This window comes from Barbatula barbatula (assembly GCF_947034865.1).
Source record: "Barbatula barbatula genome assembly, chromosome: 21".
Taxonomy (NCBI): domain Eukaryota; kingdom Metazoa; phylum Chordata; class Actinopteri; order Cypriniformes; family Nemacheilidae; genus Barbatula; species Barbatula barbatula.
The window spans coordinates 9,022,436-9,041,550 of record NC_136784.1 but is presented as its reverse complement, the minus strand read 5'-3'; the positions used below and the strand labels follow the sequence as shown (position 1 = coordinate 9,041,550).

The window sequence follows — 19,115 nt, the reverse complement described above, 5'->3', positions numbered from 1 at the left end:
GATCAACCAGTTTTGTTTTTTAATGGGCCCATTCTTGGGTGTTCCTTGCAGTCATTTACAGCATGGTTTGTTTAGTTTCAAGGAAACTTACACGCCTCATTGGCAGTACAGCGCTGTCCTGTCTGATTCACTCATCTCCTGTTTCACCTCATAAGAAACGAATGAGCCGCGATTGAAATGTGCAGCTTCAAAATGTCACTGTCAGGGGGTTATGCAGAGGTCTAAAGGTGCTGCGTTTAACCGAGAGTGACAACATTCCCTCAAACACTCACTGGAGTGGCAGATTGATGAAGTCCTGGAATATTTGATTTGGCAAATCTCCAAGCTTTGTTTATTTGTATATCTGTAAAGAAAAAAGTATTTTTCCTTTTAGCGTTGATGTCCACATTTTCTGTTTTTCAGAAAACAACACTGTACTTTTAAAATGATTAAATACTGTGTTGTTAAAGGCATTTAGCTCTTTAATACTTTTTATTGGTTATATATTTAGGGCCGTATGAAATCCATTGTATTTTTTACCAAATTCCGTATTTTCCGTTTTAATTTCTCCTACATAGGACTGTATATTCACAAGTAGCTGTTTATATGGGTCTATACTACATCTAATGGTAATACCTAGTATTACATTCTCCATTTATTTCTCACAGCAGCAACAATCTGCCTCTATGTATTGAATTTTAAATACCAGAAGGAAAATTAGTATAAAAAATCTATTGTATATAGTTTTCGATGATTACTTTTGTTATTATAGATCCCCAATTATTACTGACCTGCCTATAACAATGTTTGAAACGCTGACGTATTTACAGCATCTAAACGCACAATATTGACGTATTTACAGCATCTAGACACACAATACTGACATATTTACAGCATCTAAACGCACAATATTGACGTATTTACAGCATCTAAACGCACAATATTGATGTATTTACAGCATCTAGACACACAATACTGACATATTTACAGCATCTAAACGCACAATATTGACGTATTTACAGCATCTAAACGCACAATATTGATGTATTTACAGCATCTAAACACACAATACTGACATATTTACAGCATCTAGACACACAATACTGAGATATTTACAGCATCTAAACGCACAATATTGATGTATTTACAGAATCTAAACGCACAATATTGACGTATTTACAGTCTAAACGCACAATATTGACGTATTTACAGCATCTAAACGCACAATATTGACGTATTTACAGCATCTAAACGCACAATATTGACGTATTTACAGCATCTAAACGCACAATATTGACGTATTTACAGCATCTAAACGCACAATATTGACGTATTTACAGCATCTAGACACACAATACTGACATATTTACAGCATCTAAACGCACAATATTGACGTATTTACAGCATCTAAACGCACAATATTGATGTATTTACAGCATCTAAACACACAATACTGACATATTTACAGCATCTAAACGCACAATATTGACGTATTTACAGCATCTAAACGCACAATATTGATGTATTTACAGCATCTAAACGCACAATATTGACGTATTTACAGCATCTAGACACACAATACTGACATATTTACAGCATCTAAACGCACAATATTGACGTATTTACAGCATCTAAACGCACAATATTGATGTATTTACAGCATCTAAACGCACAATATTGACGTATTTACAGCATCTAGACACACAATACTGACATATTTACAGCATCTAAACGCACAATATTGACGTATTTACAGCATCTAAACGCACAATATTGACGTATTTACAGCATCTAGACACACAATACTGACATATTTACAGCATCTAAACGCACAATATTGACGTATTTACAGCATCTAGACACACAATACTGACATATTTACAGCATCTAAACGCACAATATTGACGTATTTACAGCATCTAAACGCACAATATTGACGTATTTACAGCATCTAGACACACAATACTGACATATTTACAGCATCTAGACACACAATACTGACATATTTACAGTATCTAAACGCACAATATTGATGTATTTACAGAATCTAAACGCACAATATTGACGTATTTACAGCATCTAAACGCACAATATTGACGTATTTACAGCATCTAGACACACAATACTGACATATTTACAGCATCTAAACGCACAATATTGACGTATTTACAGCATCTAGACACACAATACTGACATATTTACAGCATCTAAACGCACAATATTGACGTATTTACAGCATCTAAACGCACAATATTGACGTATTTACAGCATCTAAACGCACAATATTGACGTATTTACAGCATCTAGACACACAATACTGACATATTTACGGAATCTAAACGCACAATATTGACGTATTTACAGCATCTAAACGCACAATATTGACGTATTTACAGCATCTAAATGCACAATATTGACGTATTTACAGCATCTAAACGCACAATATTGACGTATTTACAGCATCTAAACGCACAATATTGACGTATTTACAGCATCTAAACGCACAATATTGACGTATTTACAGCATCTAGACACACAATACTGACATATTTACAGCATCTAGACACACAATACTGACATATTTACAGTATCTAAACGCACAATATTGATGTATTTACAGCATCTAAACGCACAATATTGACGTATTTACAGCATCTAAACGCACAATATTGACGTATTTACAGCATCTAGACACACAATACTGACATATTTACAGCATCTAAATGCACAATATTGACATATTTACAGCATCTAAACACACAATACTGACATATTTACAGCATCTAAACGCACAATATTGACGTATTTACAGCATCTAGACACACAATATTGACGTATTTACAGCATCTAGACACACAATACTGACATATTTACAGCATCTAAACGCACAATATTGACGTATTTAAAGCATCTAGACACACAATATTGACATATTTACAGCATCTAAACGCACAATATTGACGTATTTACAGCATCTAGACACACAATACTGACATATTTACAGCATCTAGACACACAATACTGACATATTTACAGCATCTAGACACACAATATTGACATATGTACAGCATCTAAACGCACAATACTGACATATTTACAGCATCTAGACACACAATATTGACATATTTACAGCATCTAGACACACAATATTGACATATTTACAGCATCTAGACACACAATACTGACATATTTACAGCATCTAAATGCACAATATTGACGTATTTACAGCATCTAGACACACAATATTGACATATTTACAGCATCTAAACATACACAATATTGACGTATTTACAGCATCTAAACGCACAATATTGATGTATTTACAGCATCTAAACGCACAATATTGACATATTTACAGCATCTAAACATACACAATATTGACGTATTTACAGCATCTAGACACACAATACTGAGATATTTACAGCATCTAAACGCACAATATTGACGTATTTACAGCATCTAGACACACAATACTGACATATTTACAGCATCTAAACGCACAATATTGACATATTTACAGCATCTAAACATACACAATATTGACGTATTTACAGCATCTAGACACGCAATATTGACATTTACAGCATCTAAACGCACAATATTGACGTATTTACAGCATCTAGACACACAATACTGAGATATTTACAGCATCTAAACGCACAATATTGACGTATTTACAGCATCTAAACGCACAATATTGACGTATTTACAGCATCTAAACGCACAATATTGACGTATTTACAGCATCTAAACGCACAATATTGACGTATTTACAGCATCTAAACGCACAATATTGACGTATTTACAGCATCTAAACACACAATACTGACATATTTACAGCATCTAAACGCACAATATTGACGTATTTACAGCATCTAAACACACAATACTGACATATTTACAGTATCTAAACAAAAACACAAAGTGGATTAGGATACAAATATCTTAGTGAGATACAAGCTTCGTAAATATTTGACATTTTTTAGCTAAAAATATGTAGCAATTTGTATGTTTATATACGTTAATCCAAATTCAACGTTTCAGCAACGTTACAAAATTGTAAGTTTTGAGCTTGTAAGCTTTACGGAAAAAAATCTACGTATAAACAATGAGATAAGTCAAGGTTTATTAGTGAAAAAAGTGAAAAATAACGACTAATTTCTCCAACTTCATTTCATGATTTCCGGGCAAATTACAGCGCTGTCGCAGAAGATAAATTCTCAAGTGAAATGAAGTCTCTGTGTGAAGTCATGTGCGGTGGACCTCATGATGTTGAGCACATGCCCGTTCACACAGCTGCTTGTTTAAAAAGAGATGATTCAGGTTAAGTGCTGCTGTGGAGAGACTCTTGGGATCTCAGATCTTGAATGGAGGCCCAGGACAGCTCTCATTGCCCTACGTTTGTCACTGTTTACATGCGGCATATAGAAAATGCCACTTCTGTATTATAATACAGAGAAGATTTACTAAACCAAACAAACATGATGCTCTCCATGAACAGTCTTGAGGATGCTACCGTAGATGGTATGGTCCACAATTTGTTCTCCCTCTTTTTTTGCCTTTTGCCTAATGATTGTGTCTTATGAATTCCTCTGGATTAAAAAATCATGGGTATTAATTATTTGTCAGGATGTGAATTATTTAAGCAGTCGGGCTCTGGAAGGCAAAGAGGCCAGTTGAAAAGTTTCTCGGTTAAGTATCGCTCAACTGTCCACATGTCTTCCGTAACCTCTCCTCATTAGCCTGAATGCATTTTGCATGGGCATAGCTAGAGATTTGAATAGCTGACACATACATTGAAATAAAGAGGCTCACCGAGCAGATGGGGTTTCACAATTGAATTATCTCTTTGACTTATTTGCAGAGGAAGCTCGCTGAATCCCAAAATATGCATAATCAGGTGGCGGCAGGGCAGATTTACATAAGTCCTGAACCGAGTGGTGCAGTTTCAGTTGAAAGCTTGGCTGCTAATGAAGAAGCGAAGCTCACCTTTGTGTGCCTGTGAAGTCGTGAAGCCCGTCTCTCCCAGCGCCGTCATTATAACCTGCCGCCAAGTGTGTTTGTCGATGCCAATGTGTCTGCGTTTGCCAAGCGGACTGAATTAATCATTTAAGTGTGGAAATACTGGAGTGACTCACTCTTTATTTTCTATTGACAGTTGAAAAAATGATGTTCAGGTGCCCGGACTGCTAAAGGACATTTGCTTGTATCTGTTACAGTTTAATAAGTGTCACTGGCGATACGCTGCATTGTATGTTATTTGTCTCTAACTGTTATGGACTGCGTGAGCAGTTTGTTATTTGTGTAATGATATAGAGGGTTATTTTCTCCTCCGTGTTAGAAACTGAATTTAGATTTCAGTCTGAGGCTTGGGCAAACTCTTGAGGTTAAATGCGTTTTTTGTGGTATTGTTTTTTTCTGCAAATTGATTTGAATAAATTCATAAATGAAAAGTCATCATCCATTTACCTTTATTGTTGTTCAGATCTTTTCTATTTTGGATCACCAAGCAGCAATTAATCCCAAAAGTATATGCAAGCATTAGAAAGCCATACAGGTTTTTAAAGGCATAATAACTATTCCAGCATCAGAGATGTGACATTTTAAGTCAAAACTTGAAATATAAATAAATTCTTAGAGACTATTTATTACCAATATATTGAATCGTCTGTTTATATTTTACTAAACCCCTCATGGTAGAGGCCAGACCAAAAAAAACATTTTTCTATTTTAAAAGTGGTAAATAAACATGCTTTATGGATGTGACAGGAAAGGACACGTTTTTGAGAGATAACATATTTTATAGGATTTCCGTGAATTAAAATGCGCAAACCAGAATCAATAATCCCAACAAATGGAGATCAAATGACTCTTCTTAGAATATAAAATTTCATTTTCATGTGACCTTTAATGAGGAATTTGGACCGTTATGGATGTGACAGATATCTGACTATGGAAAGTGCTTTAAAATCACATAAAAGCTTTAAAAACTCACATGGGTATTAAACCATCAAATATTAACATCTGACCTATCAGTATGGTGAAATCCTTGGGTTAAAGAAATCTTAAGGTTGACATTTGCATGGAATTGCCTATTTACAGTAGCCTTTTACAGCATGAACCACGTAAGAATTTAAAAACGTCTTTTTTTTAACATCAAGTCTGTTTTTCTTGTTAGAAATCAAAAACCGCAGGACCTTTCTCTTTGCATTACTTTGAGTAACACTTGTCAGAATGACTAAGAGCAATAATCTGATCTGCTAGCTGTGATTAGTTTCTCATGTGAATTGTCTCTTGCAGACTCTATAAATTATAATTGGACCCTGAAACGCAACGCTGAATTTATGCGTTCTTGTTAATCCCTTATTTCTAAGTTTTAAGATAAACAGGACATTTTACATTTCATACAGAAGATTAAAGGAAAGGGAATAACCCTGACAACTCGCAGTGTTTTTACTGCTTCTGGCTTTGCATCAACATTCGAGGTGCAAATGCACGGGTACATGTAGTCCTTGGCTTTTAAATGAGCCGTATGTCAGTGTGTTAAGAAACTTATGGGCGTGTTTTCCTGTCACAATTGAAAGAGAAATGGGCTGAAGCGCAGCTGAATCAACACCTCGCTGAGCAGACGGCTTGTACAGCGCAGGGATTTGTACGTGGCATGGCTCTATCTGGACATCTGTGCTGCAGGGAGATTTTTGGGGTTGCAAATCTTGCAGGTTGAAAACCTGGTCGGTCAATATGGCACTTGGAGATATTTATAGAGGTTTGCTGTCTGCACGTCTTTGATTTTGCGATTCATTTACAGCTTTATTAAAGTTATGTGGCTTACTACAGTACATACTACAATTTCTAGACTGCACGTCACCTGATCCAGATGGTTCCAACACCACCTTATGAAAATCCAGTGTTAGTCTGTATTTAATAGGAATGTGGCATGATTGTATACTACAAGACTAGTCTTCCATCAACCAACTAATCGTTTATTGAGTTGACCCCTTTTTTGTCTTAGTTTAGTTTTAATGTTGCGCAGGAGTTTTAAAAGGATGAATCAAGGAATACAGTTTTGGGGGATTTTAATGCTCTGTCAGCATTTTGTGATCTGTTGTGTTGTAAGACCGTCAAACTGTTCGTGATATTTGTCTTTTTACAGTTTCCACCATCAACAATTCATTTCAAGACCATTGTTGTTGGACTTCTTATGGTTTTTTAGCAATAAACGTCCTGTGAACGACCCATGAGAAGAGTATCTGAGCAAAGTATGTTGAGAAACAAATTCTGCCTTATTATACAAGGCTTCCTTATAGTAATACCTCTAGAAAAATGAAAATTCTGTCATCCTCTCGTCATTAAACTGTATGCCTTTTTCTCTTCCGCAGAACACAAAGGAAGATATTTTGAAGAATGTTGGTAAACGAACGACGCCGGTACCCATTCACTTCTACTGTATGAACACAAAACCAATGCAATTGCCGCTGTTCGGCAACCAACATTTATTAAAATACCTTCCTTTGTGTTCTGCGGAATAAAGAAAGCCATTGGTTTGTATTGACAAGAGGATGAGTTAACTTACATTTTGGGTCCACTATTAGTTGAATTCAAAGACGTAGATTTGCGTATCTTTTTTTGTATTGAAATATGCATTTAAAAAGATGCACTGCGCACATTGGAGCATACACAGAGTATTTATAGTCATAAGTTGAGCGATCGTGCTACATGTAAGCATATATCCATCAATGTTTTTTGGGTTTTTTTGCAGGAGTTTGAGAAGTTCAACCAGAAACTTGGAGATGTTTCGAAAATAGTTCGGATTCCCCTGCCAGTGTCCAATGTCTTATGGGAGCACTGCATCCGCCTGGCCAACAGGACATTAGTCGAGGGGTAAGTGCTCTGTTTAGCTGAACAAAATGGGCGTCCATGTGTGAGAGACCTGCTGTCAGATCAATTTCCTATCCACACAGTGTTTTCATAGAAATACCAGCCATTGCAAGACACTCTGTGTATTCCTAAACGAAATGTGATTAGCTCACATAAGCAGTTGGATCATATAGAGATAAATACAGATTAATTAGGTGTCCTCCGGGTTATTTAGCGAGTAAAGGGCTCTGTCAATACTTCTGTGAGTGATGGTGTTAATGGAACTGGGAATTATTACAGTGCTCCCAGTCTATGTTTGATGTTCATAGTAAACCTGTGAATCTCCCAGGTAAACGCAGCCCATTTATCCAGTGATCCATTTTTAAGAACACGCGTTTCTTCACTTTTCTCTTTTACAGCAACATTCCCCTCCCAAGGTTCTCCTCAATGATTTGCCTAAATTTGTCTCTCTACATGTTGCCACAAAGAATTCCTCTTGTTGAAAAGTGACCCCAGAGATTGATGTAGCCGACAGGCTTTGTTTCACATGAGTGCCAGGATGTATTTGCTTTGTGCCAAACATAGCATTTGGCTTTGAGGCCACAGAGATCAAGTACAGTCTCGTCAGACCACAAATGTTTCTTCTAAAAGGTTTCATGTTTTGTCACAAGGCCTTTTCAGTCTATTTTCCAAGAGGCAGAATCTGTGAAATGCTAAAGTAGGTTTGGCCTTCAAGAGGGTCCAGAAGTTTTTCTAAACAGTTGTGTAATACACTGTCTGAAAAAAGGTTGAGTGGTTCAACGGTGCACCTAAAGAGTGCATACTAATACCTCAAAGATATATATTGGTACCAAATGTAATGTTTAGACGGTTTCATCGAACACTCGCACTGCCCCGAAGTTAACTTCCAGTCTGGGTTTGGTTATAATAAAACCATTTATTTTATATTTCATTAATAATTATATTAATTAATAGTAATATTTTACTGCATATTAATTGCATTGCATTAAATTAAATTAAAACTATTGAACAGTTATAGGGTTTTTGCAGAGGTCTACCGTATGTTTAGTTTGGGCCTCGTAACGTTTATATTGCTGCCCCTGAAACCGTGTAAACAAATCTATTATTACTAGGGCTGGGAATCGATTAAAAAAAATTAACTAATTAATTGCACATTTTCTGTAATTAATTGCAATTAATTGTGTTTTCCCCCAAGCTTGTTATCATCAATATTTAAATGTAGAATCACCTAATTAAAATAAACAACACAAAGTTTTTAATGACATAACATGTTAATGACATTTGAACTGTAAACAGACTCTCCACAGAACCACAGAGTAGCTGTTCCCATCAAATAAAATGTGTGCAGCAACATTATAAACAAAGTGAAAGTTGAATATTAAAACCATCAAGGTCATCAAAAAGTCTAGATCAGTTTAGAACTTAAGCCAATTGGCCAAAAGAAATAATTTCTTTATGCACCAACAATATATTTAAAAAAAAAATGTTTAAGTGCCAGTTGAATTTCAAAAAGGAACATAAGTCTTTGCAATATGAATAACAAAAGGAGAATGTTTATTTTTTTTCACCCAAAGATTTTGCCTACTCTTTTACATTAAGCCAGCAACTGAGACAGACCAGTCGGTTTACATTTGTTCACATTCACAATAAGCAATAGGAAGTCATGGAAACGATCGAGGCAAAAAAAAAAAAAAAGTGCTGCGTCAATTGCTTAATTTTTTTTAACGCGTTAAACATCTAAAATTAATCGCAAAGATTAACGCGTTAATTCCCCCATCCCTAATTATTACCTTTTCAAAGTGTACGGTCCCTGTGACAGCTTTATACCTTTTTTCTGAGAATGTATTAGTATTATTTTAAATAAGCTTGAATTTTAGTATCAGTTCAAAATTAACATATAATGAAATCGCACATCAGCAACACCTATTCATGCAAAACGCCCAAGAAGCAATGGGGTTCAGTGGTGTCGCTAGGCCTCAGCCACCCTACATTTCTAGCTTAGCCCCCCCTAAACAATTGTGAGTAATGATGTCATTTGTTGAGGAATTCGAGATCGCTTTAGTCCTATCATGAAAATGGCTACAGGGTGTGTTATTTAGCGCATTCTTCAGTTTACAGCGGCATAGAGTAGAGTGAACGTCATAAGTACAAGGTGTGTTCATTAACATGACATCTGCATCTTTGCCTTTCTGTGTTATAAATGCAGCTTACATAATATGATGCGGGAGCGATACAAGACCCCTTCCCATTCACTGTAAAAAGTTTTGTCTGCGTTCACCCCTCGTCACACTGTTAACCTGTTGTTTACCTCCAGCAAAAGGTAGTTTTGAAAGCCCCGGAAAAAGTTACTGTAGTTCAGCCTGGTGTTATTCATTGTTCTGAGTTCCAACTCAATGTACCTAGAAGCCATTTGTCGTTTTTCAGATGCTTCAGTATTTTTTATTATTAATGTAAAACGCTGTGGTTTGATGAACACGCTGTCACACACAGGAATGACAGCACTCGTGCTAATCAGAATGAATGGCAGGGAAACAGCATATGAATTTATGACTTCTACTAAATAATGACTCAGCGATTGATGTTGAAATTTATTGTATGGATTTGTGACTGTTGTTGTCACTTTGAATTGTAAATTGATTGATAAATGTGATATTGATTTTAATAACAATAAATTGTCTTAATGCTGCATATTCTTTCTTAATTAATTTTAGTAATGTATACAGTATGTGGTGCTTAGAGAGATTCTATATATATGCATATGAATATATATCTTCTCTTTGGATGCTGAGCCCCCTTATATTGAAAACATGGAATCACCCCTGAGTGGGTTACTAAAGCAATAAGCCACAAGAAGCAGTGGGTAACAGGGCATTTTATAACAGCTAAGGGCGAAGCATGGTGCCAAATACCTTGTTACCCAGCTACAACTACATTCTCGCCATAGTTGTATTATATATGGGCAGAAAATGCATTGAATATATCAACAGATTAAGTCCATTGACAGAGAGCAATTGGTTATAATTGGTTACATTATACTGTATGTGCATTAGGTTTAAAACAGACAGTATGAATAATGAATAAGTATAATTATATGCCTAAACATGCAGTCAGCGTAAAAGTCAAAGCTTGACAGACAGATGTCTAGAGATCAGACTGACAGGTGCTATAAGGTTTTAGCACTTTCACTCCTGTCTCGCGCTTGTCTTTCTTGTCAAACGCGTTACTGTGTTAAGAATAAGCTCCACGGCAGGCAGCAAGCACTTCATTGATTTAAAAGCGCGCAATGGTTTTATTGTGATCGCTTATATCACAGACGTGTCATGAGCGTTTGGAATTGACGTTCGTTTCACTTTAAAACTTGCCCTATGCAGCGGCCATATTGGCACAGGGTTTTGGTACCAAACCCTACTGGTTAGTTTAAGGTTGAGGACAACGCTTCAGACTATTAGCTCTACAAACATGGAAGAAAATATGTTCTGAAGACAGCTGTATGTGACATCAAAACAGACTTGTTTTTTTTAATAGCGTCTCAAACAATACATTTACTTTAGAGGAAATACTTCATAACCCAAATGTCCTGCTAAAATACCTTTAAACCAAAGGGATGTTTACAAACTGCAAACCAGCATGAAGATCTCTGTCACTGCTTCTTCTTCATTCCTCTGCCAAACTTACAGGTTCCTTTTAATATTTCTATAATACAGGAGAGAAAGTGCCAAGAGCTGTTGTGTTTATAATGGTGGTTCGACTGGCAGAGATTGTTTTGAGATGAGCCTTTATCACTAGGGATTTGGGGAGGGGGCAGAACTTCACCTGTGGAATATTTGATTTAAAGCAAAGGCAAGAAAATGTAAGGCTGCCTCATCGATCTTGCGTGTGGAGCGTCTCGTAGTTGCATTTATGCAGAGGGGTGTTTTTTTCAGACAGATTGTTAAAATGCATTAGTTCTGTGAGAATTCATCAAATGTCCGTTCTGACTCGCTGCCATGGACAGAATAGCTTTTCTTGTCACGTTTCCACATCCTCTGTTGCTCTTGAACAGCTTCATAGATTAATCCATCAAGATTTTCTATATATTTATTTTTCCTTCTGGTTTCAACTTCGTGCGCGCATCTGCTTTCCATTAGGCGAGAGGCGGTTTCCTCAAGCTAGGAAAATGAACGCTAGGAACGTTTGCAGGCAATGTGTGACAAGCAGCTGAAAAGCTGTGCCCTCTCCAGGGAGCTGTTTTCTTTCTGTCTTCTATCATTCTTATCCTGTTTCACTGTATTACATTCAGGATGTGAGAAATCTGTGCTTTGCAGAAATGCTCGGGAGCTCGTGTGCTTCTCACCTCTGTGTTCTGGAGATCTGCTGAGAGAACATTTGACATGACACTTCTTGACTTCAGAGAGGTTTCCCTTGTATGAAACAATGCCTCGCTGTAGAATACGGCTACAATGAAATCTGGAAAAAGAAATATTATAGTCGCTCAAGGTGTTAATTATTTATAAACCATAGACCATGAGTACATGGAGGAGAACGGGGTCCAGAGAGTGAGAGGATGAACAGGATTTATATAAAACAGTTGAGAAGTCCAGTGACAGCTTAACACTGCGGGACAGTTTTATTGTCGTCTGTATAGATGTGGCTCATCCAGAATACGCTGGTAATGTTGGCATGAAATGGACAGTGCGATCTTTATTTAAGATTGTGATGTGAAGGCAATGGCTTCTGGAATGAAAAATAATGTAGGGGGAGGTATATGTGACTCTGGACCACAAAACCAGACAGAAGTATTATATTTGTTTTAATAGCCAACATACATAGGCGAACGCCCGCATACTTTCACACTCTCCTACACTCCTACACCCCATCACCGCAACTCTTTTCTCTCCACAGGTATTGGTCTGGCTTTTGTGGAAACCAGTAACTTTGTATTAGCACCTATTGTATTATTGCTCCTGAATGACAAATTGCTTATTGCTTCCTGAACTCTCTGTAAGTCGCTTTGGATAAAAGCGTCTGCTAAATGACTAAATGTAATACATTGTATGGGTGAAAAAAATCATTAGGATATTAAAGATCATGTTCCATGAAGATAGTTAATAAATGTACTGCCGAAAAAAAAATTGTGAGCGGATGCAGCAAAATCGCAAATAAAAATGGCTGGAAACACACCTACAAACATCGCTCTTTGGGAATTACCCACTCAAGTTTGGTATCGTTGTATCGTTGTTTCAGGTTCATCTGCTCTTCACAACGTCATTACAGCATAAACCAATAGAATGTGTTAAAATTCTTAGCAACAGCCAATGGACAACTTTAAAGGTGATTTTCTCAATTTGAGCAGGACATTTGGGTTATGAAGTATTCGCTCTCTAAAGTAAATTTATTGTCTGAGACACTTGTTGTTCAAAAAACAATCACAAGTCTGTTTTGATGTCACATACAGCTGTCTTCAGAACATATTTTCTTCCAGGTTTGAAGAGCTAATAGTCTGAAGTGTTGTCCTCAACCTTAACTGACTTGGGGTCACTAACCAGTAGGGTTGGGTACTGAAACCAGGTGCCAATATGGCCGCTGCATATATCTCAGCCCAATATGTCAGTCCTATCCTAGCAAACCATATATCAATGGAAAGCTTATTTATTCAGCTTTTAGATGATGAATAAACCCCAATTTTGAAAAGTTGACCCTTATGTGGTCTATTTTATATTTTTATTTTAGAAGACTATCAGGGCACAGGACTTAAAGAAATAAACCTGCATAAATAAATCATTTATAAAAAACACTGCAATATTGCTCAAATAAAATAAGAACTATCATGTTTGATTTCATGTTCCTGGAAAATTCATGGAACTCCAGAGAACCTTCAGCAAACGTTCCTGATTTGCTCGATCCCAAACACACATTAGGACAAAGATTTGTACACCCTGAGGGCTTAAAGCTATTTACTCGAGTAGGACGTGTTTATTGGACTATCATCATCTTGGTTCTGGATTTAGGGTGACGGCTGGTTTAAAGTGCTTCCAGAACAAAAACATTGTATCTTTTTTCTTAATTTCAGGGTTATTTTATAGTAATGGAATTTTTTCAAGGACGAGCAGATGATGATGTTCCAGAAACATGTTCTTCCATTCTGAGACAAAACCGGTAAAAAACTCAAATGCTTTGTAAGGCCGTGACCCTATATAGCTTGGCAATCACCTTCTGGCAGGATCCAGCCGAATACGTGGATCGTAAGGTCAAGGGTCAATAGTTTAAAGATGGATATGTAGACGTCTGGGATAGAAAGGGCATTTGAAGTTTTAAATCTATTCTATGTCAGGCTATAACAGCCGTCCTTCACCATGTGCTAATAGCCTGTCTGATATTATATTGTGAATAGACTATAGATTACTAAACCTATTAAAACATTTTTGTTAATTGAAGTCAAATTGTTATTTTTAAAATCAAATAACTTTTAGTAAAAATATACAGCATTTTATATTTTTTTGCACGCATGTGTTTATAATGTTTTAAAATCAACAAAGATTTTTTTATAAAAAAATTTTTTTTAATTTACATGAAAAATTAAAATAAAAGCTATATAGCTAAATGTTAATAAGACTACAATAACATTGAAAATATAATTCTAAGGAATTCCCTTTTAAGGCTTAAAACCATTATATTCAATAAATTATTGTGAAGTGTTGAGCTCTACCTGACTGTCTTTGCCTCGAGCTATAAAGCTTTAAAAACAGAGTAAAATACATTACAACCTGAATCATTTTAGCTTTGTTGTCAGCTAGCGGGGCAATATTGGCCACTGTATCAGTGCTGAGGTGTGTCCCGTATCGCCCCCGTCCATCAATCCGAACGTGACAGGAGTCTGGGAAGAACATGAAGTTACTGGATACACTCGATGGGCCCTGCGATATCTTCCCCTCACAGACAGTAATTACACCGCTGTCAGCCAAAAAGTAAACAGGGTGTCAACAGCACTGAACCTTCGGCTACTTGTTTGTCTTGGATGCGGCCAAGGTGTAAATCGACTGTTGTGATGGATGCTGAGGCACACATGTGTGTAACTGAGACCTACAAGCTATATAAATACCTTCTTTCTTTCTTTATTTACTAATAAGTAGGATTAAATGTGGCAGACTAATGAGTCAAAGGCTGCAGGTTCAATCTAGGTTTAAGCACAAGGTGACCTGTGAACCACAGGGTTAAGACCGCCTTTGAGCGGGACACTTCACCTCCGGGTGTTCTCACAAGGAATGTATGGTGTGCTGTCAACACTTCATGAAGGCTTTGCATCTGTCTCACTCACCTCTCGTCTCCTCTGCTCTCTTCCAGCTACGCTAACGTGAAGAAATGCAGTAATGAAGGACGTGCGCTAATGCAGTTGGACTTCCAGCAGTTTCTGATGAAGCTGGAGAAGCTCACAGACCTCAGGCCAATTCCTGACAAGGAGTTTGTGGAGACCTACATCAAAGCGTATTACCTAACTGAAAATGACATGGAGCAGTTCATCAAGAACCACAGGGTAAGATGGCTGACACACAACTTCACTCATACACACCGTTACTGTATTACATTATTTGGTAAAAAACAGCAATATTTTGTAGTGGTCAAAAGTGATGTCCATGTTTGGTCAATTGACATATTTGGTCTTTACTTGAATATATTATTAGAGATGCATTAAAAATTAAAGGGTTTTTGTTCATTGTGTACCATACACCTCATATTTTGAGGATTTCACTTGAGGAAGGATTAAAAGCAAATATTGTGCAAAGATGCCCCCAAAGTACACCACGTTTGACCACTACTGTATATATATTGTTTACTTTTGATATTGTTAAAGTTGTATTTAATTTTCTTTGCCCGGTTTTACAAGCAAGGCTTTAGCGTAGTCCCAGATTAAATGGCAAGTTTGAGCTGTTAACTGAAAATAGCTTGCAATGACAAATCCTAAAACATGTCAGTGCTATTGTTTTGTCTGAAGATTCACACTAGGCATTTTTATAAATGCTACTTAAATATCCTAATTTAACTAAGGCCTAGTCCTGGCTTAACCTAAACCCTGTCTGGGAAATCGGGCCTTTATGTACAGTATTAAAATGTTTATTTTAACACACAGAATGAAAACCATCACACAACATCGTTCAGTATTTAAAGTTATTAATGGACAGTTTCAATGATAACAGAGTAGCGCAGAGGTGACATGTTTTTTTAGCATTTATGCACTTTCGGTTCCATCGACCCCAAGTCAATGTTTTTTTTATGGGTTGTTGGTAAATTGCCTGATATATTAACTGTAATTAACAAAACCTCTAAATATTTTCACTTTGTAATCTTTGAGATAAAACACACCAGTTGTAACTCTCGTGACTTCTTTCTTTGGTGGGGACGTTAGACGTCATCACGCATACAGTGTAAATCTCACAAGTAATGCGACATGGGAACAAATCTCTAAAAACATGGATGAGTAATTACCAAGGATCACATTTATAATAAATGTTCATGGCTGGGTTTCCTGAAACCTTTGTATCAATACGTCATTCTTAAGAGTAGCTTGCTACCGCTTAAGGGATACCTTAAGAATGACGTAGCGTTAAGAAGGTTTTGGGAAACCCAGCACATGATGTCATCATCCATTATAAACCTTTAACTCCAGTGAGTGCAAGAATGTCTCCAACAGAGATCTCTCCTTTTTTGTCCAGGAATACTCAATGAAGCAGCTGACCAACCTGGTCAGCGTCTGCCTCGGGTCCCACATCAACAAGAAAGCGAGACAGAAGCTTCTCGCAGCTATCGATGACATTGACCGACCAAAAAGATAAATATTGCTCCGATCTCAACAGAATCATCATGGAAATCCCATACACACACTCTTACTGGAACACACGATCCATAGCGTCACACAGCTCATGTTGTGTTTATCAACCGTCTGCTGCTTCTGTTTATATTTCATTAGGAGGGTAAACAGGGCGTGCAGTGCCTATACGAGGGCTGTGAAGGGTAGTAATGGACAGTATGTAATGAAAGTGTTACCAGTTTCATTGGAATGACAACAACAATGACTGACTCATGACAGTAGAGTAACTTCATAGCGGTTTCTATAGCGAAGTCCGTATTTGGTTATTTTCTAATGGAATGTTTAGCATGAGACTTCTTAAAAGTGACATCATCGCTGCGGGTCTCTGGGATTTTAAAGAGAAAGCATGTACTTCTTGTTTTGACAGTCTGCTAATAGCTATGTCAGGGATCTCGCTCTGTTACACAAGCACCTCAGACAGCGTTTTACCTTGCAACTTATTTCTTTACTATTGATTTTATAACTTATGACACTTGCCGGTTGATCCCAGAGACATATTGTAGTGTTGTTGTCGAAATGTTTGTGCAGGAAAGTGTATGTCTTTAATATTAATAGTAACACTTGAAAAACAACTCCACATTCGCTTCTGTTAAAAAGTGACGCACTGTGCTATGATGGGCTATTTATTTCAGAGACCCTATATCGCTCACTGATGTATGTTGCTTTGTGTTGTGCCGTTTTCAGAAATATGACTAAATTGTGTAATAATATTCAGCTGTACCTGGATGAAGGAAAGATGGAGAAATAAATACACTAACATTGTTATTTGAATGAATGATGGTGGTTTTGACATTGTTTGTGCTCGGATGGAGTTCCACCCACCTCTTTTTCCTTTCATATTCTCTGCTGGAAAAAACGGAGAATTGCATTTTGATGCACATGCATGCTGAAGCCTCATAGGTAGCATGGCTGAACCTCAGCTCTGTTCTCAGTGGATTCTTTTTTTATGAAGTTGCCGCTCTGAGTCCCTGAACATGCTTCTGTTTGTCATTCTAATCTGTTAGACGCGAGCGCAGGGCCGGAGGTCCCTCAGGACCCTTCATAGCCAAGTCAGCAGAAGAAAACGGGACCTGCTGCCATTTATAGAGCCTACTGAACATATTTAGACCAACACTGCTGTGCTCTTTAGACAAATTATCCATTATACAGTGGGTACGGAAAGTATTCAGACCCCCTTAAATTTTTCACTCTTTGTTATATTGCAGCCATTTGCTAAAATCATTTATGTTCATTTCTTTTCTCATTAATGTACACACAGAACCCCATATTGACATAAAAACACAGAATTGTTGACATTTTTGCAAATTAAAAAAAAAAAAAGAAAAACTGAAATATCACATGGTCCCAAGTATTCAGACCCTTTGCTGTGACACTCATATTTAACACAGGTGCTGTCCATTTCTTATGATCATCCTTGAGATGGTTCTACACCTTCATTTGAGTCCAGCTGTGTTTGATTATACTGATAAGACTTGATTAGGAAAGTCACACACCTGTCTATCTAAGACCTTACTGCTCACAGTGCATGTCAGAGCAAATGAGAATCATGAGGTCAAAGGAACTGCCTGAAGAGCTCAGAGACAGAATTGTGGCAAGGCACAGATCTGGCCAAGGTTACAAAAGCATTTCTGCTGCACTTAAGGTTCCTAAGAGCACAGTGGCTTCCATAATCCTTCAATGGAAGACGTTTGGGACGGCCAGCTGCAGGGACAGGACGACTGGTTGCAATCGAGGGAAAGATGAATGCGGCCAAGTACAGGGATATCCTGGACTAAAACCTTCTCCAGAGTGTTCTGCAAAAGGAAGAAAGTCATACTGGTTTAAAAAGACAAGAGGGTGAGTAAATGGTGTTAGAAATTTTATTTTCGGGGTGAAGTTGTACTTTAATATACCATCTACAGTAGATGTACTTCTATTTTTAAAGGTCCAATGTGTAATTTGTAACTTTTTTTTGGAGGACCTATTGACCGAAATGCAATATAATTTCCATCACTATAAGACCTTGCATAATGAAGCGTTATGCTCTTATGACCTTAGAATGAGCTATTTCTATCTACATACACCGCGTCTCCCCTTGCATGGAAACGTGCGGGCATCTTTGTCCTGTGTCACCCACCGTAGTGCTTTGAAAGGTGGGTAGGAGTGTTGGAGTGAGCCGTTGGTTGCAATTTGCAATCTCACCGCCAGATGCCGCTAAATTGCATACACTGGACCTTTACTAAAAATGTAAAAGACCAACATTTGAAGCTTGCTTACTATGAACACACTTCGCAAATCCTGGTCCTGAATTCTGTAATGACTCCGTTCCATGACACATTACCCTTCAGGTATTCCGTGTTTTTCACGCGTGGTGTAGCCTTTAATCCTGTACAGCAAGTAAAGCTTCAGCACTAATGAATTGGCTTGTTGTGCTGCA

At 37.2% G+C, this 19,115-nt stretch overlaps 1 protein-coding gene across 2 annotated transcripts in view; it reads left to right on the top strand.

Annotated features, from left to right (window-relative positions):
• The window catches only part of vps50 (VPS50 subunit of EARP/GARPII complex), a 110,473-nt gene extending 92,467 nt beyond the window's left edge, over window positions 1-18,006 (top strand). For both annotated transcript variants that reach the window (XM_079485095.1, XM_079485094.1), the window contains 3 exons: window positions 7,739-7,860; window positions 15,178-15,367; window positions 16,545-18,006. In XM_079485095.1, coding sequence (XP_079341221.1) covers window positions 7,739-7,860; window positions 15,178-15,367; window positions 16,545-16,664 — 432 coding nt within the window. In that variant the 3' untranslated portion in view covers window positions 16,665-18,006. The remainder of the gene's footprint in view (window positions 1-7,738; window positions 7,861-15,177; window positions 15,368-16,544) is intronic.
• The last annotated feature ends 1,109 nt before the right edge of the window (window positions 18,007-19,115 follow it).